Here is a 26,196-nt window from a genome sequence, read left to right as displayed (position 1 = left end):
TGGTTAGACATTTTTATTGACTTTTGCATGCAAGGCGTATTAATATTTGCATGATGGAATATGCAAATATGATTGCTGTATTCTATTGCTGCAATGTAATATAATATGCATGAAACTACATTTCAAAATATTGAACTCATTGGTTATGGTTCCAACTTCCAAAAACTGTTTTTGGCTACCAAAGTAGAAAATCTCAAGAAACACGCCTGCTGAATTGGTTCAGGAAAATGTTTTTAGAGAGTTGATTCCAAAGTATTCCAATTTTGAAAAATAGTAAAAGATGTCTTTGTTGCTTCCAAATTTTTATCACATAAATAGAAGTACATGCAAACAAAGGTATTTCTAAGGCTTTTCTTTTTATTTTAATTTTGAAACAACAAAAAACAAATACATAAAAAATCTCAACCAAATGGCCTCAGTAATCAAACTGCACATCTTGCTGCTCATGCCAGATCTTCTCCTATTTTTGGCATCTCCCAACTTCCCTCTGACATTGAGATAACTTGTAGAGCAGATGTTCAATTTTGCTTAGATACAGGATAGCTAGTTTTATGTTTTCCTCTGGCCTTGTTCTTCCTTACTGCAGCAAAAAAAGAAACAAGTGGGACCTTTATTTTTGTATGCTTGAAAGAAAATTCTGGAATTGAAGCATTTGACAATTCTATTATGATTGTTATTAATACAATCTGATATTGATATTTTTAATGGAATAGTAAGAAAGATGATGCCAACAGCAAGTGTAAGTGCAGTTTACCACAGCTCCTATGATGCTGGCCCTATATGTCAATTGGTTTCATGTGTTTAGATATAATTTGTTTAGTTTCAGCTGGATTTCCATCTAACTATATTGATGAGCAAATATGATTCATGGGTCTTTGAAGCCATCAAAATTCACTTGAAAATTGCACCTTTATGTACTTGTAGTTTACTGTGGCTTGTGTTTTCACTCAAACAGTAGACTTACATTCTTAAAACCAGCAACACTCAAGCTTTGGCCATTTATGCTATTTATTGTCCAAATTAAAGTAAGAGCTGCATGCTTGACCATCCTAGGCTGATTGCATTTCTCAGGTCAAATCAGGTGTATCAATGAGTTTTTAAGCTTGTGCTAGTGCTTAAAAGAATTCAAAGATTTGGTATCCAAATCATGTGCATATTGGTTGATACTTGTGACTTTGGTTCACAGAAAGGTCAATATACTCAATATCAAGCCAAAGTGTCTCCCACCAAGTTTTTGTGGTCTTCCTCTACCTCTTTTGCTAACTATTTGTTCCATGCTATCAACTCTCCCCACAGTCAGGCTCTATTAGTCTTCTTCTCATATGATCAAACCATGTCAATCATATCTACTGCATCTTATCTTTGATAAGAGCCACTCTTAATTTATTACGAATAACCTCTTTTATAATTTTTTCTTTTCTTTACAGCCGCTCATCCATCTTAAGAGTCCTCATCTCTGTCATGCTTGTATTGAATTCTAGATTTCTATTCATTTCTATCCTTTTCCTTTTTTTTAGTAAGGCCCATATACTTGATATCAAATTGAAGTGTCTCTTACCAAGTTCTTTTGGTCTTCCTCAACCTCTTTTGCTACCTATTTGTTCCATGCCATCAACTCTCCTCACTATCAGCCTCTATTGATCTTCTTCTTACATGATCAAACCATCTTAATTGTATATTGCATGATATCTTCAATAGGAGTCACTCCTACTTTATTACGAATAACCTCATTTCTAACTTTATCTTTTTATTTGGCCCCATATATCCATCTTAGCATCCTCATCTCCATGATGCTCATATTTTACACATGTTGGTATTTTATTGCCCAACATTCCATACCATTCAACAAAGTTGGTCTTACAATGTCTTATAAAATTTTCCTTTTAGCTTTAGTGGAATCATATTATCGCATAAAATTCTAGATGCACTTTTCCATTTAAACAAGCTTGCTACAATTCTACAAGTAACATCTTCATTAATCCCTCTTTATCTTTTTGGATGACTGATTCCAATATATCTAAATTAATCTTTTCTTGGTATGATTTGATATTCCAATTTTACCATAACATCATCCACACTTATATTCTTGCTAAATTTGTATTCCATATATTCAGTTTTCACCCTACTTAATTTAAATCCTTTTAGATTCTAAAATTTTCTTCCATAAATTGAGCTTAGTCTCCACACTTTCTTTTGTCTCATTCACTGTGGCACCTTTGCTTGAACATGTTTAGTGAGTTCATCCATTACTGGGGGCAATAGGGTAAGGACTTAAATGCAGATCCTTAATGTAATCCTATTGTAATCGAAAAAGCCTAAGTACTCCTCCACATATTCTGACACTTGTTTATGCTCCAAGATGCATGTCTTTAATAACTTGTAATACTTGATAAAAAAAAAAGGTACATTAAAGGCTCTGTTATCTCTGTTAATGGTTCTTGAAGGATGGCAAGTACATGTCTGACCTTCATTTTTCAATCACTAACTATATTGTGCATTTGATGTTTTATCCTTTGCTGTTATTGTTTCAGGTGTTATGATGCTGAACAAAAACTTGAAGAGAGAGAGAGACACCCTATCAATCAAAGGGACAAGCACATACTATATGCAGTAAGCTTTTCTATCCATCAATTTTGTATTCTACTTACCGTTTTATGGTCATCTATTGTGCTCTTGTTATTTTTTCGACATGTTGACTTGTCACGATCCAGTTTGAGAAGTCAGATGGATAAACCTTGCAGGTTGAAATCAATGATGTACCTGAAGATACAAAGGACAAAGATGAGATTCTTGAGAGTGAATTCTTTGATACAAGACAAGCATTTTTGAGTCTCTGTCAAGGCAATCATTATCAATATGATACCCTCCGCCGAGCTAAACATTCTTCCATGATGGTCCTTTACCATCTTCACAATCCTACTGCTCCTGCATTTGTAACAACATGTAACATATGTCATCTTGATATTGAAGCTGGTCAAGGTTGGCGATGTGAGATTTGCCCTGATTATGACGTATGCAATTCTTGTTATCAAAAGGATGGTGGAATTGATCATCCTCATAAGTTGACGAATCATCCATCCACAGCTGAACGCGATGCACAGAACAAAGAAGCTAGGCAAATACGAGTTTTACAGGTTAAGTATATATTATTTTCAAAGTTATTAACAATTTTTGTTTTCCAAGAAGCCAGGCAACTTCTAATTTTACAGGTTACATTTATCTGCATGTATGTTTGCACTTGCACTGTTTGTGGTTGGATTTTTTTCTTTTCCATTTTTCATTTTGTGAGCCTTTGTAGCAATGGGAAGGTTGCTTTTTTGTGAGTGGAAGGTCACGGGTTGGAGTTCCAGAAACAACCTCTTTACAAAAATGCAAGGAGAAGGTTGCATACAAATATAGCTCTTCCCCAACCCTTACAAAGTACAGAGCCTCATGCATTGGGGTTGTCCTCATATTGCTGGAAAATAAGCATTCACAAGCTGTATTTGTCAAAAAGCCCATTGCTCTTATGTACTTTCTCTAAATGCCAGGAAGCAAGACTCTGTAGTTTAAGTTTAGCTCTTATATGAAACATTTGAAGTGCTATATGCTTCCTTCTTGTCTTTTGCTCTTTGCGGGGAAAGCCTTTGCATCTAGTTAGAATGAGGAGGGATGGCGGGTGGAAAATACAGACGTTAGAACTTGGGTTTAGATTTGGTGCACTTATAATTCTTGAATCTTTTACAACCCATTGTAAGGTTGATGAACAAATTTTATAAAAATGTTTAGGGCTTTTAATGGTGGATGAAGTTGTTTATTGAGGAAATGTTTTAATGCTGCTCAAAAACTTATTTACTTGTCAATTAATTATAATTTGGGATCAGGTCCTCCTATTTGATGTGGTGAACACAAGTTTATATCATGTAACACACATTATATACCATAAAAAAGAAAGTTTGGGTGTATAGTGGAGTGGCTCGAACAAGGTGACTTTTTTGAGACTTGCATACGTCGGGCAGATGCCCTTAAGCATCTTCCTTATCCAAGTCTTATAATATTTCTTTCTAATTATTCTAGCAAAAGTTATGAGGGTGAGCCTTGATAATAACAGTAAAGTTGCTCCTTTCTAACTAGAAAGTCACATGTTTGAGTTGTGGAAACCACCTCTATCCAAAATAAGAGAATGACTGTACAAAAACAATACTCCTGATGTGCGATCTGGTGTGACTGGATTGACTGATCCGATTACGTCATTATTAGTCGGCCCTCCATGATTCTCATCAACTCTCCAAATACTCACAAAATGGGGAGCTTGGGAGTTCTAACAACTAACAAGAGTTATCCCTTGATGTGCAGATGTCAAAATGTGTTGTTGATTGTGTGCAATATTTTGTTTAGATTGGTTACTGTGATATAATATTCATCATATCAGAGATACTTTTTATGTTAATTGTCTGCAATACTTTGAATGCAATTCTTGAAGCTACTGCTAATATTCTTTTGAACTATGGATCTAATCTTTGCATATGTTAATACTGATTCCAATAGGAAATGGGGGTGGGGGTGGGGTGTTCTCTGCTTGTGGTACCTGGTTACATAATTTGTGGAGTTTGTCACAAATATTTATCATCAGAACTTTATCTCATGTTGTGTCAGCCCTCAATATGTTGGAATTGGATTTCTTTTTGTTTTATCTTGGATGGTAAACTGTGCTTTTTGGATCTTGTTGTTTACTTTTAATGTCCTTTCAGAATATATGCAACTTAGGTTTTTTTGAATTTCGGATGTAAAACTATACCTTTTGGAGCTTATGGATTTACTTTTTACATTTTGATGGATGTTGCATTTGACTTATTTTGAATGATGGAATTGTGCCAAAGAATTGTAACCACCCATTGCTACTTTTTGAACTTGGGACCTCAATTTCTTGTATGGTAGAATTCAAGCAAAAAACTCAGGATATATGTAGGATGCATTTGACAGCTACGAGGTGAGGTGACTTCACATCTTTTGGGAGTGAAACAAAGGACATACATTTTTCTTTCCCCCTCCCCCCAAACAAGGTGAAATGAAAGGGGAAAAATAATTGGTAAACATATGCTTTTGTTTCTGTTTTAGGATTGAGGGCCAGGGCCTTTTAGCTCGTAAATTAATTTGTCTTTGCCACTTGCGAATACTGTGTGGATGAATTAATGATGGCAACATAATGAAATAAATGAAATATTTCATTTATGCTTATTATGTCTGGGCTGCAGATTCTAGTAGAAAACTAGAAGACCTCAATCAAACTTGCCTTTGTTGCATAACAAATTATAAGCACAATAAAAAATCAGAAAGGCCTCTTGTCTATTTCAATTTAGCATGGGCAGACACTGTATGGTTGATGTTATGAAAGATGGGAAATATTTTTGTGGTGTGTCCATTTGAGAGGCCTGACAAATCAAAAGGCCCTAAACTTATGATAATGTCAACGTATGGAAATCTGATTGTTGATTATTGCTTTGTATTTCCAGCAACTGGAAATTATGATATATTTTTTTTCATTGTTTTCTCAATACTCTACATCCATGCCTGTTTCCTGGTAACTTAATTACTTGATGCCATCAAGGGTTGCTGATAGAATGCTTTAGAAGAGCTGCATGTTTATGCGCAAGGACTGACATGATTTGATTAATTAATGTTGCAGCTTCGAAAAATGCTTGACCTTCTGGTGCACGCATCTCAGTGCCGTTCCCCACATTGTCAATATCCAAATTGTCGCAGGGTGAAGGGTCTTTTCCGCCATGGGATACAATGCAAAATCCGTGCTTCTGGAGGTTGTGTTCTGTGCAAGAAAATGTGGTATCTCTTGCAACTCCATGCTCGAGCTTGCAAGGAATCTGAATGCCACGTACCACGTTGCAGGTTTGTACATGACCTTTTGAACATTATCAATGTTCCATAACCCAATCCCTCTGTATGGAAATACTACTTTTTCAGACTGTCAAACCAGCATTTATATATGTTATCATTAATTCAGAGATCTGAAAGAGCATATGAGGAGGCTGCAACAGCAATCTGATTCCCGACGAAGGGCAGCAGTGATGGAGATGATGCGGCAACGAGCTGCTGAGGTTGCTGGCAATGCTGGATGACCAGCGTGTACATACAGTAATTGGTGTCACGGTTAATTACGTTCCATGGAGGGGCTTCCAGATGGAGGATAGATTATTTGCTTCTCTGGTAAGAATGAACTATCCTGGTGCGTGGGTTGTTGGGTTGTTGGGGGAAGAGTTTTGGTGAAGACAGAAAAATGAAACAGCTGCAGATTGTTAACAGTTAGTTGGAGATGGAAATTCTTGTTCTAGATTTCTTATCATGCATGGCTGTTCTTTCCTGGAGGAAGCTGTGCGGTTTATTTTTCAGAGCTACCATCCACCAGCAACTGCACCCTTTTGGAGTGGGAGAATACTAAAGAAGCGTTTTATCGGTGGCCAATTTGGTGATTCTTTGATTTCATGGTCTCTTGTATCAGTCCAGTCCAGTGCCATCTTCTGTGGCAAATGTACCATAGTTGTTCTCACCTGTCTAGCTTATTATTTTTCTTTTTCCTTCTCTTTTTGCACAAAGGATTTTGGGAGGGAGTTAAGTTTTATAGTCCTTTTTTTGTTTTCCTTCTCCTTTGATCTGCTTGTTCTTCTTCCCTCCTCGAATACCGTTTTGTAGATTGTCATCTTGTTTAGAAATGAAAAAGAAATAATTATATTATAATTATAAGCTGTTGATCTTAAAGCAGCAAGTTGTAGATGAAGCCAGTAAGTAATTGGGGCTTCAATTTTATTCTCGTGTATTGTGAAGCAATTCTTCCTCCTAACACTTCATTGCTAACTCCTACATCTAGTAGTAAAAACCATACTAGTGTACGGTAGGCATTTAACTCATTTTGAGGATCAGAGATCACTTTGATGGCCAACTGGAGAGAAGAAATGCCTTTGTTTAAAGGCAAACTTGCCTGTTTTGGTGTTGGCAGGAGCCTGAAAATGGTTTAGACGCTTCCACAATTCTCTAGTGCAACTTATCTTGGGAGGGTAATGAATGAATGTAGAGAGTGCTCTAGTAGTCTATTGCCTCTTATTAGGTCTAGAATAGTGCCTCTTGTAAATTTTGTATGGCGTTTTAGGATTAGGTTTAGGCTGTCAGGTTTGAGGTGGGGTGTCTACTGTTGTCTACAAAAAGGAGGTCCAATCCAACTTGTTGCTTGTGGTCATGTTCATGTAGCTGGCAGATAATTTTAGAGTTATTTATTATGGAGTACAGAGAGTTTTCTCAGTAGAAGTGTGTTATCTTCTACTCTTGATGTTCTTGGATAGAGGGATTTTAAATAATGTTATTTTTAATTTTTTATTAAAATATTTAGGTTGCATTTTTTTTTTTTGTTGCTGTTTTTAAATTATTTTTAATTTTTAATTTTTTAAAATAATGAAAATGTGTTTTTTTTACTGTTTTTAAAAATGTATTAATGAAAAAAAATTATGCAGCATTATATTTTAAATGTTCTTTCTCTGCATGGTCAAAAGTCACTTTTAACGGATGGAATGAAACAAACTGTCCGTTTGCTTGTTTGTTTGGGAAAATGCATTAAGCATTTAGCAATGAAATGGAAATTGCTTCCTTATCCTTTTTTGTCTCTTTTTAAAATTATTTGTGTTTTCACAATTCACATCACATCACATCATACGGTTATTAAAAATTCAAACTTTTCACCTTTGATTTTGTCATATTATATATTTTTTATTTTTAAAAAATATTATAAGTCACTTAATAATTAATAATATCCTTTTTTTTTTCCATCCATTCTCGTTGCCCAATGCTCTCCTGAACCACAAAAAAATACATTTTTTTTCCATCTACTTTCTATTCAAGTAATAAAATAGGCATAAATTATTTGCTTGGAGTTGTTCTGTAATTATTCTTTATTATTAATTAACCTCATCTCATTTCCATTTTACTATTATTATTTTCATTTTTTTATTTTCAATTATATATATATATATTAATTTCTTTTTAAATATTTTATTTAAAAATAAAAAACTTTTCATAAGAAAATTTGAACTCATGAGTTCTTATATTTAATTTAATGTAAAATCAATTATATTACCATACTCTGGTAGAATTGAAATGATATGACACACAAAGAGGGGGTGAATTGGTAAATTAAAATTTTCTTAAAAAGAAATATGAAATCTTATGAAAGATTAAGTGAAATAAATAAGAATAAAGATGCTAATTAGCGACAAGTGAAAAACAGAGAACACAAGAGACCAGAATTTATAGTGGTTTGGCTTTCCAAGCCTAGTCCACTACCTTATCTACCAACTAAGGATTTTTAAGCAACTTCACTATCAAACCCCCTACTCAATATGAGTAGGTTCTCTAGTCCTTGACTAGGAAATGTACAAGCCTTCCAATCAAATGGGTCCTCTAGCTTATGCTAGGAAAAACTATAGAAATTGTGAGAATAAAAATCTAAGAGTACAACTCTTAGTTACAAGCTTCCCTCTTAAATAAATGATCGAGGCTTAAAATAAATGTAACAGTGAGATACACAAGCCTCACAAATAAAGATACAGAGAGTAAAATTTAAAGCTCGATGTAACAGTGAAAGCTTGGTAGGTCAAGATATTCAATATATTCAGCAGCCTTCAATGCGTCTTCAACCACCTATTTATAGTTGATGGTAGATAAGTTCAAAATTTGGACCGTTGTGGGTGGTTGGGCGAGCATTAAATGTGCCAAAAACTACTCGTTACAAGTTTCTGAGAAACAAATAGTCGACAGACAAAATAGGTTAGTCGACTATATTTTCAAATAAAACAAGGCATAGTTGACAGATAAGAAAGCATAGTCAACTATCTTCTAACATAAATTCACATAGTCGACAGATACAAAAATATGAAGAAGATTTTGAAATTCATGAACAAACATAGTCGACAGAAGAAAAACCATAGTCGACTATCCTTACATGATAGTCGACATAATGAAAAATAGTCGACAGAGGCCATATATAGTCGACAAATTAAACAAGTATAGTCGACTATCCTTATGCATAGTCGACTATCCTTATGACATAGTCGACTATATTTAGGTATAGTCGACAGCATTAAACCACATAGTTGACTATCCATTTGAAAAGATTGAAAACTTAACAAATCCTCATTTTGATTATTTTGAAAGCAAGTTGAGATTATCAAAAATATATTTTAAAACAAACCACATTCAACCATACTCAACATATCTTCTATAGATTTTCATATCTTGCTTCAAACTTATTTATTAAAGATTGATTTTCTAATTCATATAGTAGAGATTGATTTTCATATAATCATTATCAAAACTATTTTATTACCAAGAGTAAAATATCAATCTCCCTCTTTTTGATGATGACAAAACAAATATGAAAATCAATTCACTTATTTTATCTCCCCCTTTTTGTCAATAAAAAAAAAAAGAATACTCCCCATTTTTTAAACACACTGAGGCTCCCCGTTAAACCAAGCTACACATAGAGATTATTCAACTAAACCATGCAGTTAGATTTAAACATACATTAACAAGAGTAAAATGTCAATACTTAAACATTTATTCATAAAAGTGATAATGTAGTTCAACAAACCATATAATAAAAGCAAAAGGTAAATCTGCCAAAGTAAGCATACATAAAGCAAAGGTAAAGTAGAATATATGATGAGAGCATCATCTAAACATCTGGAGAGATGGATGAAGGAAAAGACTGAGCTGATGAAAGAAAAAAAGCTGATGGTATAGATGGAGATACAACAGGTGGAGGGAACTGAGAAGAGAGCATCTAAATAAGATGTCCCATTTGAGAAGAGAGATCTTTTTGCTGCTGATGGAGACTTTGCAAATCTAATATGACTTCTTCTCTAAACTCTTGCAAACTGGCTTCAATTCTTGATATGTCTAATTTTAAATCTGTCATTCCTTGAACTACTAACTCTTCATAAGATGAAGATAGTCCTTCTGATCTTCTCTTCTTCTTAGGATTTTCAAGTTTGTCAACTTTAACCCATTCCCCATCCTTATTTGCATAGCCAATTCTAAGGGCTGTCTTATCATTTATATGCTGAGAGGGACTGAGATAGACTTTTCTAGCACTTTCCATGTTTCCCACTAAACTATCCAGTAATTCACTAACTGTCATGTCATAGGGAAGTAACCTAGTCTTTGTTGAAAAAGAGTCTATCATCAAGTTGATCATCAGTAGACATAGATTTAGCCTTCTCTTAGCCTTAATACATTGAAGTAGCCATAAATCAAGTCTAGTAACAAGAGAAAAACTGCCATTCCTAGGGTAAATCATCTGACAACAAATAAGATGAAGAATCCTAGTGTTCAAGTTCATACTTGATGTGTCAGATATTTTTGTTGTAAGAGAGTCATCTCCTATGACTTCTTTACTGGCCTAAACATAATCTTGAGTCTAAGAAGCATAGTCCTCACCTTCTAACGGAATTCCAAATCGATTATGAATTAACATCAAGGTGACTTCCATATGAGAATCCCTAATGTTGGTTTTAAACTTCTTATTTGACTTCATCTTATGATATGTATTATCAGCATTTGAATAAAAAGCCCTAACAGCATATTCATATATGCATCGATGAATTGTTAAGAAATCCCACTAACCAAAATCCTTAAACGTTTGAATATAGGGAAAACCAATGGCTTCTAGAAACGTTAAATCCAAATAACGACCTTCAAGGACTTCCCGAGACTCAAAATGAATGGAGTACCTTTCTTGTTGTCCCTCAGAATTGAAAAGTTGAAGTTGAGGCCTCGGTTGAGATGGAGGACGGCTTGAGGAAGCCGGTTCCTTTCCTTTGCCTTTGTCCGAGTTCTTCATCCGTGCTATTGAGAGTGATAAAACACGATGCAATCGAGAGAGAGAGAGAGCAAGAGAAGCTGCGGGATATGGCTGAGAGGACGAGCAAAGGATAGGGCCGATAACACAAAATAAATTTAGTGCTTGGATGAAATTACACACAAACCGAATGCAAAATGATTAAGAGAGAGAAGGGTTCGGTACTTAAGGAGAGCAAATCGGCCACACAAGGAGAAGTTAGGGTTTATAAGAAAATAGATAGTTGCCCGTTCTTTAAATAGGCGAATCTGAATAATCGATAGAATTGAGAGGCATAGTCGACTATTATAGCGAAGATTTAGGATATAGTCGACAGACACTAAGGTGCTATCGACAGATTGAGTTTAAAATATAACGCATAGTCAACTATGGTCGAACCCTTTGTCGACTATAGTCGACAATAGCTTTATTGCTGTCGACTATACTTAGAAGATTTAAATTTACAGAGATGTGCCCTAAATCATCACTTATAAATTTTGGCTGAAATGCATACTGTCAATGGATTACTTCATTTAATTGACAAATTTAAATGCCTGTCCTTACAACAGAAAACTCAAAAAACTAAAAAATATTTAACAAACCAGTGATAATATCTAGGTAAATAATATTATAGATAATCATGTAATAATTAATCCTAGCTCACTCCTAAAATATTCAAACTTTTCTCTATCAAAAGATTTTGTAAAGATATCTGCTATTTGATGATTTGTATCTATGAATTTAAGATTTATGTCTCTTTTTTTAACATGGTCTCTAATAAAGTGATGTTTTACTTCTATGTGTTTAGTTCTTGCATAAAACACTGGATTTCTTAGTAAAGCTATAGCACTAGTATTGTCACATTTTATTGGGATGTTTTGAAGTCTTATGCCATAGTCTTCTACTTGATATTTAATCCACAATATTTAAGCATAGCAATTTTTAGCTGTTACATATTCAGCCTCAATAGATGATAGAGCCACTGTGTTTTGCTTCCTACTTGACCAAGATACCAAACAATCTCCTAAGAATTGACATGAACCACTTGTACTTTTTCTATCTATTTTACATCCATCATAATCTGCATCAGTGTATGCTATTAGATCAAAGTTATTTGATTTTGCATAAAATAGTTCTAGATTTGCAGTTCCTTTTAAGTATCTCAAGATTCTTTTAACTGCTTTCAAGTGGGATTCTTTGGGATTAGATTGGAATCTAGCACACAAGCACACACTAAACATAATATCAGGTCTACTAGCTGTTAAATAAAAAGAGCCAATAATACTTCTATAAAGCTTATTATCTACAGCCTTCCCTAATTCATCTTTATCTAGGCTTTGAGAATTACTCATAAGTGTAGCCACAGGTTTACAATCTTGAACATCAAACCTCTTGAGAATATCTCTTATGTATTTTTGTTGAGAAATATATATACCTTCTTCTTCTTGTTTTATTTGCAATCCTAGAAAGTACTTAAGCTCACCCATCATGCTCATCTCAAATTCTCCTTGCATAAGATTTACAAATTGATCACATAGAGATTTATTTGTAGATCCAAATATGATATCATCTACATATATTTGAACCAATAAGATGTCCTTATCATGGCTTCTTATAAATAAGGTTGTATCTATTTGGCCTCTTTTAAATCCTTCATCTAAGAGAAACTTACTAAGTCTCTCATACCATGCTCTAGGGGCTTGTTTTAGACCATATAAAGTTTTAGACAATTTGAACACATGATCTTCATACTTGTGATTTTCAAAGCCAGGGGGTTGTTCTACATAAACTTCTTCATTAATATACCCATTTAAGAAAGCACTCTTAACATCCATTTGATATAATTTGAAGTTTTTGTAACAAGCAAATGCTAACAACATTCTTATTGCTTCTAACCTAGCAACAGGGGCATAAGTTTCATCATAGTCAATACCTTCTTTTTGGCTATAACCTTGAGCCACTAACCTTGCTTTGTTTCTAGTTACAACTTCATTTTCATCCATCTTATTTCTAAATACCCATTTTGTGCCTATAATAGGATAATCTTTTGGTCTTGGCACTAGTTTCCAAACTCCATTTCTTTCAAATTGATTTAGTTCTTCTTGCATAACAATAATCCAATTTTCATCTTCTAAAGCTTCTTTGATATTTTTGGGTTCAACTTGAGATAGGAAGGCAGTATATTGGCATTCCTTTCTAATGGATGATCTAGTTCTAATGTCTTTGGATGGATCTCCTATGATTTCATTCCTTTTGACATATTTTCTTTCTCTTGAAAATGTTAGTTCTTTTTCTACTTGATGCACTTGTTCTCCTTCAAACGAATCCTTCTCTTGAATATTAGATTCATTTTGCTCTATTGAAAGTTTTTCAAAATTTTGAGTTACTTCATTTTCACCTTCTTCCCTAAGTTTTGGAACCTCAATGCTTATGTCATCAACTATTACTTGAATTGTTTCCTCTACTACTAGGGTTCTTTTTTTGAATACCCTATAACATTTACTTTGAGATGAATATCCTAAAAATATACCTTCATCACTTTTAGCATCAAATTTACCTAGAAATTCTTTTCCATTATTGAGAATATAGCAAGTGCTATCAAAGACATGGAAATAACTTATGTTAGGCTTTCTTCCTTTGAATAGTTCATAGGGAGTCTTTTTCAAAAATGGTCTTATTGATACTCTATTTAGAATGTAACAAACAGTATGCACAGCTTTTGCCCAAAAATATTTAGGAAGGTTTTCATCACAAAGCATTGTTCTAGCCATTTCTTGTAAGGATCTATTCTTTCTTTCTACTACACCATTTTGTTGGGGAGTCCTAGCACAAGATAAGTTATGATCTATCCCATTTTCTTAACAAAATAGTTTGAAAGATTCATTTTCAAATTCTCCTCCATGATCACTTCTTATTTTTGAAATACAAAAGCCTTTTTCTCTTTGAATTCTTTTACTGAATATTTCAAAAGACTTAAAGGTTTCATTTTTGGATGCAAGAAAGATAGCCCATGTGAATCTAGAATAATCATCTACTATTACCAAAACATATTGTTTGCCTCCTAAGCTTAGAGTTCTCATTGGACCAAACAAGTCTAAGTGAAGTAGTGTTAGAGGTCTAGATGTTGATACTTCATTTATTGGTTTGAATGATACACTGATTTGCTTACCTTTCATGCAAGTGCCACGAATGTGATCTCTTTCAAATTTAAGCTTGGGCAATCCATTTACAAGATCATGCTTTACTAACTTGTTTATTAGGTTCATACTAGCATGCCCTAACCTATTATGCCACAACCAAGAGTTTTGAGATGAATTTGCAACTAAATAGTTTTCTATTTTTGATGATTCTAGAAATGTGAGATAAATGTTCCCTACTCTATTTCCTTTTAATTTCATTTCTTTTGTCTTAGAGCATACAATTTTACAAGAATTAGCATCAAAACAAACTTCATAACTTAAATCACACAGTTGACTAATACTAATCAAATTATGTTTAAGACCATCAACAAGAAATACATTTTCTAATGTAATGTTTTCAAAAGAAATAGAGCCCATACCTATTATCTTACCTTGAGAGTTGTCACCATAGAAAACCTTACCTCCTTCCTTGAAAACGATGTTGCTGAGAAGATATTAATCTCCTGTAATGTGCCTTGAGCACCCACTATCAAGGAACTAGTTGCTCCTTGAATCATTTGAAACAAATGCAGCCTACACAAGAAATCATTCACATTGTTCCCTTTGGTACCCACATCATCTTGGGTCCATTCTTGTTAGAAGATACTACATCTTTAGGAACCCAAACTTGTTTGAATTTTTGAGGAAAATTTCGTATATAACATTGGTTGACTGAATGACCATTTTTACCATAGTAATGACATGAAATACTTCTTTTTGAAAACTTTGGTCTAATGAATGATTTTCTTTGAATAAACTTTTGATTTGAAGCTTTAACAAAAACTGTTTTACTGGAGCTTGCTTGGAATGCATCAAATCCAATTCCTTATTTATCTCCAAAATTTCTTTGAGCTTCAAGAATCATTTCTAGTTTTTTTTTCCCTTCAACTAATTTTTCTAAGGATTATTTCATGTCTTTGTTTTCTTTCAAGAGATTTTCTTTTTCAGTACTTAGACTGTTTCTTTCATCTTCTAACATTTCTATTTTATTTTTCAGCTCATTTACCTTATTTTTTAGGGAACTTGATTCCCTTTTTAAATCAATGTTTTTCTTGTTCATATGCTCACATTCACTTAGCAGATCATTGAATGCATCGTGTAGTTCTTCAAATGTAAAATCAGAAATTGAAGTAGGATGCTGAGAAGTTACCTCATCTTTAATATTTGCCATAAAGCAAATGTTGGCAACTTCATCTTCTTGGGATTCATCACTTGATGAGAGCTCATCTTCTCCTCATGCAGCTAAAGCCTTCTTCTTCATCTTTCTTTCCTTGCGATCCTTCTTTTTCAATTGAGGGCAATTACTTCTAATGTGACTTACCTTCTTACATTCAAAACATCGAAGCTCATTAGATAGGTTAGTTTTCTTTTGTTCTTTCTCTTTCCGAAAGTTTCTCCTTTGATAAAATCTACCTCTCTTCATAAATTTCCTAAATTTTCTGGCTAACAAAGCAAAATCATCATCTTCACTTTGTGAGTCTTTATCTTCATCCTCAATTTTAAATGCTACATTTTTGTTTTTCTTGGAGTCATCAACTTCATTTCTTTTCACCATAATTTCATGTGTCATTAATGAACCTAGAAAGTTGTCAAATGGAAGTGTATCTAAGTCTTTGGCCTCTGTTATGGCAGTGACCTTGGATTCCCACGATCTGGGTAAACTTCTTAGAATTTTTCTAACTCTTTCTCCATTTGTAAATGTCTTACCTAAAGCTTCTAAGGTAGTAACAATATCATTGAATCTAGTGTACATATCTTTTATAGACTCATCTTTCTTCATAGAAAATAACTCATAATCATGGACAAGTGACTGCACTCTCACCCTGCAATTAAAACACAAAACAAAACACAATAAAATTTTTATATTTTATTTATTTATTTAGGCGAGAGGTTTATACTCGTCAGTGTACGAGTGCAGTTGTAGTTCAAATTTAAATTTATACTTTCTGGATAAGTCCAGGTCGTCCACTGAGAGATTTATTTATGGCAAAAGAAAAAAAAGAATGTCACACACACGCACACGCATTTAGATGGATTGATAACATGATTTTTTATAATTTTTTTAGATAACAAATACTAGAAAATAAAGCAAGACAGAAGTTGAAATAAATACTAAACGTGAGAATATGAAATTGGAAAGTACTTGAGTTAAGACAATTTCAGTGCCAACCCGTTGATTCCCAAATATTAGCATAAAAGATTAGCAACATTAATTTAATTTCATATATGAGGATTTGTTATTAAATGCAATTAAAGATAATGATAGCTTTAGTTTAAGCAATCCCCATACATGATATGCGGGATTCTAATTTAAAAAACTACCATAAATTTAATTACAATTAATACACAAAACAACTAAATTAATCATCCGGGTTTGGGTATGATAGCGTTTCCAGTTCTAGTAACTCTCATGCGTGACATGAAAGCTCTAAGTTAGGCTTACGCTCCAATCCAAACCTAGTGATTTTTCAATAATCAAAACACACTCATATTGAAGTTTAAACCAATGTTACTCATTTAAAGCGTAGCTTTCTTTGGGAATCATTGGCGTTAGACACTGTCCTTGCCTTAACCCAAGATTAGATTTAGCTACTCATCTCTATTAAATTAATTGACAACAATTTAAATGACATAATTTAAATAACAGAATTTAAATGACAGGAATTAAAATAGAAGAAACTAACCGGCCATTTAGGCGGTAGATAATTAAAATACAAGAATTAAAATTGCAAGAATTTAAAGGCATAAACTAACCGTCCATTTAGGCGGTGAACAATTAAATGACAAGAATTAAAATTGCAAGAATTTAAAGGCATAAACTAACCGTCCATTTAGGCGGTGAATAATAAAGTAATAATAAATGACATAAGAATTTAAAAGAAGAAAGGAAGAAAGTAAGATCACAAGAGAAAATACTAAAGAAAATGAGAGAGAACAAAAGCAATTCTCAAAGAGAGAATTCTAAGGAAATAACTAAACTTTGATTCAAGAATAATAATCACACTTACAAATGCAATCAAGTGATCTATTTATAGGCCACAAGATGCAATACAAACCACACAATTTCAATTATTCAACTAGACATAATTATATCTAATGGGCACTCACACACTTAAAGTTAAATGGATTTTAGCTATAATACACACCTAATATTAAATGGATTTTAGCTAAAATACATACCTAATAAAGCATTCATAAAGTTAAATGGATTTTAGCTATAATATCCACCTAATAGTTAAATGGATTTTAGCTAAAAAACACACCTAATAAAGCTCTCACATACAAAATAAAAATAGATTTCTATAAATTGGTTTTTAATCTTCATTAGGATTAAAAATAATCCTTGGGCCTTCTCCAAATAATATTCTCCATGGGTTGCTCAAATTGGGTCTTAATTCTTCATGGGCTTGAATTCTTCATGGACTTGATTTCTTCATGGATTTGATTTCTTCATGGACTTTAATTTTTCATGGGCTTGATTTCTTCATGGGCTTGATTTCTTCATGGATTTGAATTCTTCATGGGCTTTAATTCTTCATGCCTAAAAAAAATAAAAATAATTTAATATTATTAATAAATTATATATTATATATATGTATTACACATGGCACATATATATATATATTATATTATATTATATATATTACATGAATGCATATAATGATATATATGTATTATATATAATTTTATATATTATTATTATTATTATTAAATTTTACTTTAAAATTTCATTTCATTCATTTTTCAATTTAAACTTGCATATAACCATAAAATATATATTAATATCTAATTTAAACTATTTTTAAGATCAAAAGAAGGGTATAATTATAACAAAATTTTTATAAAATTAACCACTAATCATACCCCCCAACTTAAACATTGCTAGTCCCTTAGCAATCAGATTATACACCTGCCAAACTTTATTCACAATAACTGTATGAATGTAAAAATTTCAAATTCGAAACCGAAATGCATAAAATTAAATAAATAATTTAGCATTCTAAATCAGATTTTTGGTTAAAGGTCATACAATCTCAGGAATGGAAATTAGGATAACCAACACACAGACTTACTCCCTCGAAGTTTTGACTTCAAATCTCACTATGGATTTTCTCTCCAATAAAAAGGATTCCTCAGGTGTACACACAAGGGGGTGCACCGTTATAAGAGTAAATGCAGAACAAGTTCAAAACTCGGTGCCATCCCAAATACAAGGAACGTATTTTCATGAAAGAATAAGGAAATTGACATAGCTTCATGATTGGAATAATGCTCTAGATAGTAACTTCTGAATTTAAACATGATTCCCTACTCCAAACTCGAATTCTGAGATCACATGATTTATAGCATCAAAAGGGACCAGACTGGGTTGTAATGGGGCTATAAGGTTAATACGGGTTGTCAAAGAAAAGGTAGAGTGTGCAAAGGGTGTGTCGGGATTTTTTTTTTTTTTTTTTTTTTACCATTTCTTTTGAAACAGTTATGCTGAATAGTTAAGAGAATTTTCCCCTTTTTTTTTTCACCTTTTTTTTTTTTCTTCTTTTTTTCTTTTTTCTTTTTTTTTTTCTTTTTTTTTTCTTTAAATATGAAAATAGATAAACAGACTAATTCTCAAAATCACACCAAACGAGGGTAACGAAAGAAATTATACTACAAATGGCTCAAATGGGATAGCAAAGGAGGTTAATTTAAAGAAAGAAAAAGGTTTAATAAGCTCAAAATGAAAGAAATTGATCCCTCTATCATGCTTCTACAAAACGATGATACTCAGTCATCTAATTCAGAGTTTGAAACCAGTCAAACTTATCCGCTATCATACTAGACATTCAAAGCAAATTGATGTTTTGAAGCCATTGAAAAGATAAGATAAACAATAAAACATATTTAGAGTAAGTGTTATTTCACTCAGAATTAACGATTATTAGGCTCAAACACTCACTTGGGTAATTGTCTCCACTTCTGTTGAGAGATCATACAGTGTATTAATCAGCTAATTACTGTTACCTTTGACTTTATGACCGATAATCAATTTTTAAATTTTGAATCCTCGATGAATGTAAATTACTTATTCTCATGCATAAACGTTTTCAAATGAGAAATCAATGCATTCATGTTTCGTATTGTAAACTTAACCGGCTATCAGTGCATAACTTTAAAGCTTTAGGAATAGCATTATTTAAAACACATAATAATTTTTTTTTTTTTTTATAAGAGTAGATAAAGACAATCAATTCCCACAAGACTACAAACTAGTAATTACAAACTCACAGTTAAATATAAATCAGATGATTCATGACTAGACCTTACACCCCCCAACTTGAATTGCAGTAATAAATCAGGGTTGTTAGGAATACCTGTAACTCCACAAGTCCATAGATTTGCTGTGAACTGCTAAAACTTAAACAACAAATGAGCACACCATATATATATATTTATATTTTCACACCAAAATAAAAATTTCATGCAAGTCATAAGATAAGCAAAATGCGTCTCAAGAGTACAAAAAGTACTCCTTACTCAGCCATCTTATCAAAGACTTTGCTAACAACATTCCACAGTTTTGTTTTGTTTTTTTTTTTTTAAAGAACACAACCAAGAAAAATTCTGCGAGTTGTACAATAACTAGATGCGTCTCAAGAGTACAAAAAGTACTCCTTACTCAGCCATCTTATTAAAGAGCATTTCTCACAGTGATAAATCTAAATTAATCGGACCCCTTTGGCGCTTGTTACTAATTGCCTTAGACCAGTCTATCCGAGGCTCATGAGGATCGTACTGTGGAACATAAGCATGTAATTTCTCTAACAGCTTATCAATGGTGGATGCAGAAATGAGAATCTTTCTTGCTGAACGAGAAATGAACTGTTGGTCCACAGCCTGATCAAGAAAAGAGAGTAACCCATCGAAAAAATGGTTAACATTTAAAAGTCCAATGGGTTTGGTATGGAGATTACTCTTGGCCCAGGAGATTATACAAAAGATTTCTTCAAGTGTTCCAAAACCTCCTGGTAAAGCAATGAAGGCATCTGACTGATAAATCTTACAAGCCATGCGCTCAGACATAGAAGTCGTTTCTATAAGTTGACCGCGTGTAATCCCGGAAATATGTGGTTCAGCTAAAGGGATTGGCATTATACCTACCACAGATGAATTTCCAAGATGTACAGCTTGTGAAACATAACCATTCAATCCACGACTTCCCCCTCCATATACCAAATTAATTTTTTTCTCTCCTAATTTTTTACCAAGTTCGTTCGCTGCAAGTGCGTAACAAATATCACTCCCAAGTTGAGAGCCACAAAGTACACATATGGTTTTAATTTGACGAACGAACTGCCCTTCCATGTTTGTTTCTTTTGTATGTCCTGAAAAGAAGTTTGGAGATCAAAAGTAGCTATACAACAATTCAACAAGAAATAAATACAAACAAAAATCTTGCGTATATATAAGTAGTTGTGATTGTGGCTCACATCTTCCTCTGGTTTTACGTCCAGAAACGGCTTAAACACTTTCTATGAAGTGGGGATAAGCTTCCCATCCAATTTTCTTATAGATTGGCAAACATGGTCGTTTTTAGTCAGATTCCCAAGACTATAGCGTTGGTGGTCACTTCTGAACTGGGTCCATAAAGCAAGAAGTTCTCTTTGCACTATTCCACACGGATGCGTCTCAAGAGTCAATCGGATATCATCCAGAGACTCCTTACTCAGTCTATCCTTTATGAAACTAATTTTATCTTCTCGATTTATGGACGTAAACCCCACAGATTTGCATCGTGTGTTACAGGTCCATCGAGCACATTTGTAACAACCATTCACTCTTTTCGCTCTTCTTTTCTTCGCAAAACTACTCTTCCCTAAGCCTGGAAAATGCTTAAAACTAGGTGAAGTTTCACCAGCTAATCGAACTTTTGCTTCGATCAGCCAACGAATATCTTCAGGGATGTTATTAAGCATCAACAACCTAAGTCTTTCACACCTAGCAACATAAATTTTTTTCAAATCATTCTGCGGGAGAGATGGATAGTACTTGTGAATTTTTGAGAGATAAAGATCCATTTTTTTTTTTTTAACTATACTAAGAAGAAAGTAAAGAACTATAAACTTTACAAAAGGGATGAGAGTACCTGATCGGAGAATAACACAAAGGAGAGAAGACTGAGCTCAAGAAGGGTGGCTTGCCTTATACAGATATGGAGTCTCTTATAGAGCAATGACCATCACTATTTTACACTCGGCTCGAGGCATGCCATAATTACAGGGTCAGGCTTGGCGTCTCTTTTTCAACGCTTGGTGCCTCATTTTTCAACATTTGGCAGTGTGCCTTATCCTTTATAGGGCAGTGTGATTGCACTGCCCAAGAAAAGATAGCTACCACCAGCGTCAATTCTGTCTCTCAATTCAAATTTTTTTTTTTTTTATATTATTATTTTATTGTTTTTTTTTTTAATTTTTTTTATTCTTATTCTTATTATTATTATTAATTTTTTTTATTTTTTTTTATTTTTTTTATTTTTTGCACAATGGATCAGTTTCAAACACCAATAAAATCAAGTACACCTTACCCCCCAACTTAAATTGCGCATTGTCCTCAATCGACAATAAAAGGATAGAAGATAGGCATACCTGGTGGTCTTCAATGCATGAACTTGTATGCAAAAAAATTTTATTTAGACTGCACACAGAGAAACACTCTTTGAATCAAAGTTAATTAAGTAATGCAGAAAATGAACAACTTATATATATAATTCTTTATTATTTTATTTTATTTTATTTTTTTCCTTTTTTTATTTATTTTTTTTATTATTTTTTTTTAATTTTTTTTTCAGATCTATAAACATCCATTTAACCTAAATGGAAAGGTGGTCTTTTAACGTCAGATTCCCAGACGATAGGAAACTTTCCCTACTCATCAGATGATGATGGATCATCTAAATCCACAACTCCTTCATTCTCCTCAACACTACCCTGGTATGGTTTCAACCTATGACCATTGACTGTTAGAAGCTGTCCTGACTCCAGATTTTCTATCTCAAATGCCCCATATCCTGAGATGGACTTGATTACAAAGGGGCCGACCCATCGAGACTTCAATTTTCCTGGGAATAGATGCAATCGAGAATCATACAAGAGTACCCATTGCCCTACCTGAAAGCTTTTTCGAATGATGTGCCGATCATGTAACTCTTTCATGCGAACCTTGGCCAATCTTGCATTTTCAAATGCTTCATTCCGAATTTCCTCAAGTTCATTCAATTGGAGCTTCCTGGATAAGCCTGCTTCAGTTAGACTCTTGTTGATCTTATGAATTGCCCAATATGCTTTATGCTCAATTTCCACCGGCAGATGACAAGATTTACCGTATACTAGCCTATAGGGAGACATTCCCAAAATTGTTTTGTAAGCTGTCCTGTACGCCCAAAGAGCGTCTACTAGTCTTAAGGACCAATCCTTACGATTAGCACCAACAGTCTTTTCCAATATGCGCTTAATCTCCCTATTGGCTAGCTCGGCTTGACCATTGGTTTGGGGATGGTATGGTGTTGCAACCTTATGCAGTACACCATATTTCTTCATTAATCCTGCCACAACTTTATTACAAAAATGGGAACCCCCATCACTGATGATTGCTCGTGGCATCCCAAATCGACTGAATATGTTTTCTTTCAAAAATTTCACGACAGTCCTATGGTCATTTGTTCTGGCCGGGATTGCTTCTACCCATTTGGACACATAGTCAACAGCAAGTAAGATATATTCATGACCAAATGAATTGACAAATGGGCCCATAAAATCCATACCCCAACAGTCAAAAACTTCTAACACTTGGATCGGATGTAATGGCATCATGTTTCTCCTTGACAGACTTCCTAACCTTTGACATCGATCGCAATTTGAACAGAACTTGTACACATCCTTGAACAGTGTCGGCCAATAAAATCCACTCTGAAAAATTTTTGCAACTGTTTTCTTGACAGAAAAATGGCCTCCACATGCAAGAGTATGACTGAAATTGATGACACTTTGTTGCTCATGATCGGGTATGCATCTACGGATGATTTGGTCAGGACAATACTTGAAGAGGTAGGGCTCATCCCAAAAGAAGGTTCTGACTTTTCTGAAGAATTTATGCCTATCTTGCTTACTCCAATGGTCTGGGATCAGACCAGTTGCCAGGTAGTTCGCAATGTCGGCATACCAAGGGACAACAGATGATGCACGAATAACATTTACTTTAAACAGTTGCTCATCAGGGAAATTGTCATGAATTGGTTCATCAAATTGTGTGAGATCTTGACTTGGAATCCTTGACAAATGGTCAGCCACCACATTTTCTACTCCCTTCTTGTCTCTGATTTCAATGTTGAACTCTTGCAGGAGTAAGATCCATCGGAGCAGACGGGGTTTTGCATCTTGCTTTGTGAACAAATACTTCAGAGCAGCGTGATCAGTAAAAATGATCACTAGTGACCCTACGAGGTAAGATCGAAACTTGTCCAGGGCAAAGACAACTGCTAGTAACTCTTTCTCTGTAGTGGTGTAATTATTTTGTGCCTCATTAAGAGTTTTGCTAGCATAATATATCACATGAGGTTTCTTATCCTTCCTCTGCCCTAACACAGCTCCTACCGCATAATCACTAGCATCGCACATAAGTTCAAACGGGAGGGACCAATCAGGGGACTGAATGATAGGTGCTGAAATGAGTGCATCTTTCAATTTATCAAAAGCATTTTGACAGGCAGGACTCCATTCAAACGGAACATCTTGAGACAACAAATGGCACAAGGGTCTTGTTATAGTGCTAAAGGAAGCAATGAATCTCCTATAAAACCCTGCATGTCCCAAAAAACTTCTGATGTCTTTCACATTCCTAGGGATGGGGAGTTTTTGAATTGTTTCAATTTTTGATCTGTCTACCTCCATCCCCCTAGATGAAACGATGTGCCCCAAGACTATGCCCTGTTTCACCATGAAGTGACATTTTTCCCAATTGAGTATCAGATTTGTTTCCTCACATCTTGCTAAAACCTTTTTCAGATTCTCCAAACAGGCCTCAAAGTTACTTCCATAAACAGAAAAGTCATCCATAAACACTTCAACAATTTGCTCAACCATTTCACTGAAAATGCTCATCATACACCTTTGAAAGGTGGCTGGAGCATTGCATAACCCAAATGGCATGCGCCTGTATGCAAATGTCCCAAATGGACATGTGAAAGTTGTCTTCTCTTGATCTTCTAGTGCAATTTCTATCTGATTGTACCCTGAGTAGCCATCTAAGAAACAATAGTAGGCTTGGCCTGCTATTCTCTCCAGAACTTGATCCAAGAAAGGCAAAGGAAAATGATCTTTCCTTGTCACAGAATTGAGCTTTCTATAATCAATGCACATACGCCATCCTGTCTGGATGCGCGTGGGAATCAGTTCATTGTTCTCATTTTTTACAACAGTGACTCCAGACTTTTTGGGTACTACCTGTGTTGGACTTACCCACTTAGAATCAGAGATTGGGTAAATTATTTCAGCATCCAATAGCTTAAGCACTTCTTTTCTGACAACTTCTTTCATGTTGGGATTTAATCTCCTTTGCATTTGCCTAACTGGTTTTGCTCCTTCTTCCAAGAATATCTTATGAGTACATATCAAAGGGCTAATACCTTGCAAATCTGAAATGGTCCATCCTAATGACTTCCTGTGTGCTTTTAGAACTTCTATCAATTGTTGCTCTTGCTGAGGTGTCAAACTTGAAGAGATCACCACTGGGAATGCTTCCCCTTCTCCTAGAAAGACATACTTCAAATCACTGGGCAATGGTTTTCTCTCAGGCGTGGACTGATGGCTATCAGGAGCCATGAGCTTACTGTCCAAGTTTCTTAATGGCTCTAAACCAGGCATCCATGTAGGCTTCTCACTTTCTTTGCTTATGACTTCCACTTCTTTTATTTCTTCAAGATCTTGATTTCCTTCTTTGGGTCTTCTCATGAACTCTTCAAAACAGTCATTGGTCAGTGTTTGGATCAAGTCTACCTCCTCCACTTCACTCTCAGTGTCCTGATGTTTGGCTACCCTAAAGATATTCATTTCTACAGTCATGTTCCCAAAAGATAGCTTTAACACACCATTCCTACAGTTGATGATGGCATTTGATGTGGCAAGGAATGGTCGACCTAAGATGACTGGCACAGGAGGTTGAGGCCCCTGATGCGGCTGGGTGTCCAAAACAATGAAGTCCACTGGAAAGTAGAACTTATCGATTTGTACCAGAACATCCTCCACAATTCCTCGTGGAACTTTGACTGATCGATCAGCCAGCTGAAGGGTCACTCTAGTGGGTTTAAGCTCACCTAATCCCAACTGTTGATACACACTATATGGCAACAAATTGACACTAGCTCCTAAATCCAAGAGTGCCCGATCAACCTTTTGACTTCCTATGATGCATGTAATGGTTGGACAGCCTGGATCTTTGTATTTGGGAGGAGTTTTCAATTGGAGAATGGCGCTGACTTGTTCAGTCAAGAATGCCTTTTCATGCACATTTGTTTTCCTTTTGACAGTGCACAGATCTTTCAAAAACTTTGCATATGAAGGTGTTTGTTTGATTGCATCCAACAGCGGGATGTTGATTCTCACTTGCTTAAACACTTCATATATATCTGCATTTTGTTGCTCTTTTTTCAAATGATTCAACCTTTGTGGAAAAGGTGGTTTGGGCCTGTATTGAATTTCTTTCTCATCTTCTTTTTGTTTTTCATTTTTTTCATTTTTTTCATTTTTCTCATTTTTCTCATTTTTTTCCACGGTGGATTCATGATCTTTTGGTTCTTTTTCTTCATCAACATGTTGGTTTATCCTAGGATCAGTTGGTTTCTCAATTATTCTTCCACTTCTTAGGGCAGTCACTGCTTGCACTTGTTCATGAGTGTTGGTTTCACTATTTGAAGCTTCTACCTGGTTGGTTTGCCTAATTGGGTTAGGATTAGTTTGGGATGGAAACCTTCCGGGTTCTCTCACACTCAATGTTTGTGTTATCTTGGTCAACTGGCTCCTAATGTCTTCTATGGCTCTATTTGTTTGGTCTTGATTTTTGACAAGCTGAGCAACCTGATTGTTGATACCTGTTTGACTTTGGATG

At 34.4% G+C, this 26,196-nt stretch overlaps 3 protein-coding genes across 4 annotated transcripts in view; 1 reads left to right on the top strand and 2 right to left on the bottom strand.

Moving 5' to 3' along the window:
* Positions 1-6,798, top strand: part of LOC127791224 (histone acetyltransferase HAC1-like) — a 44,084-nt gene extending 37,286 nt beyond the window's left edge. For both annotated transcript variants that reach the window (XM_052321078.1, XM_052321079.1), the window contains 4 exons: positions 2,532-2,610; positions 2,742-3,134; positions 5,666-5,883; positions 5,999-6,798. In XM_052321078.1, coding sequence (XP_052177038.1) covers positions 2,532-2,610; positions 2,742-3,134; positions 5,666-5,883; positions 5,999-6,113 — 805 coding nt within the window. In that variant the 3' untranslated portion in view covers positions 6,114-6,798. The remainder of the gene's footprint in view (positions 1-2,531; positions 2,611-2,741; positions 3,135-5,665; positions 5,884-5,998) is intronic.
* Positions 6,799-19,250: 12,452 nt separating this feature from the next.
* LOC127791225 (probable cytokinin riboside 5'-monophosphate phosphoribohydrolase LOGL10) lies at positions 19,251-20,559 on the bottom strand. The gene has a single exon (XM_052321080.1). It carries the CDS (start codon positions 20,401-20,403, stop codon positions 19,744-19,746), a length of 660 nt encoding a protein of 219 aa, XP_052177040.1. The 5' UTR covers positions 20,404-20,559; the 3' UTR covers positions 19,251-19,743.
* A 283-nt stretch (positions 20,560-20,842) lies between these two features.
* On the bottom strand, positions 20,843-22,462 carry LOC127791226 (uncharacterized). The gene has a single exon (XM_052321081.1). The coding sequence runs from the start codon at positions 22,440-22,442 to the stop codon at positions 21,963-21,965; it is 480 nt and encodes a 159-aa protein (XP_052177041.1). The 5' UTR covers positions 22,443-22,462; the 3' UTR covers positions 20,843-21,962.
* Between the last annotated feature and the right edge of the window lie 3,734 nt (positions 22,463-26,196).

Source organism: Diospyros lotus, chromosome 14, assembly GCF_014633365.1.
Source record: "Diospyros lotus cultivar Yz01 chromosome 14, ASM1463336v1, whole genome shotgun sequence".
NCBI classification, from domain to species: Eukaryota; Viridiplantae; Streptophyta; class Magnoliopsida; order Ericales; family Ebenaceae; genus Diospyros; species Diospyros lotus.
Note: the sequence above shows the minus strand (reverse complement) of the source record. Positions and strands in the feature narration are given on the sequence as shown.

Excerpts from the sequence above, each read along its gene's own strand:
- LOC127791226 (XM_052321081.1), bottom strand. The coding sequence starts at position 22,442 with ATGTCTCCCTATAGGCTAGTATACGGTAAATCTTGTCATCTGCCGGTG.
- LOC127791225 (XM_052321080.1), bottom strand. The coding sequence starts at position 20,403 with ATGGAAGGGCAGTTCGTTCGTCAAATTAAAACCATATGTGTACTTTGT.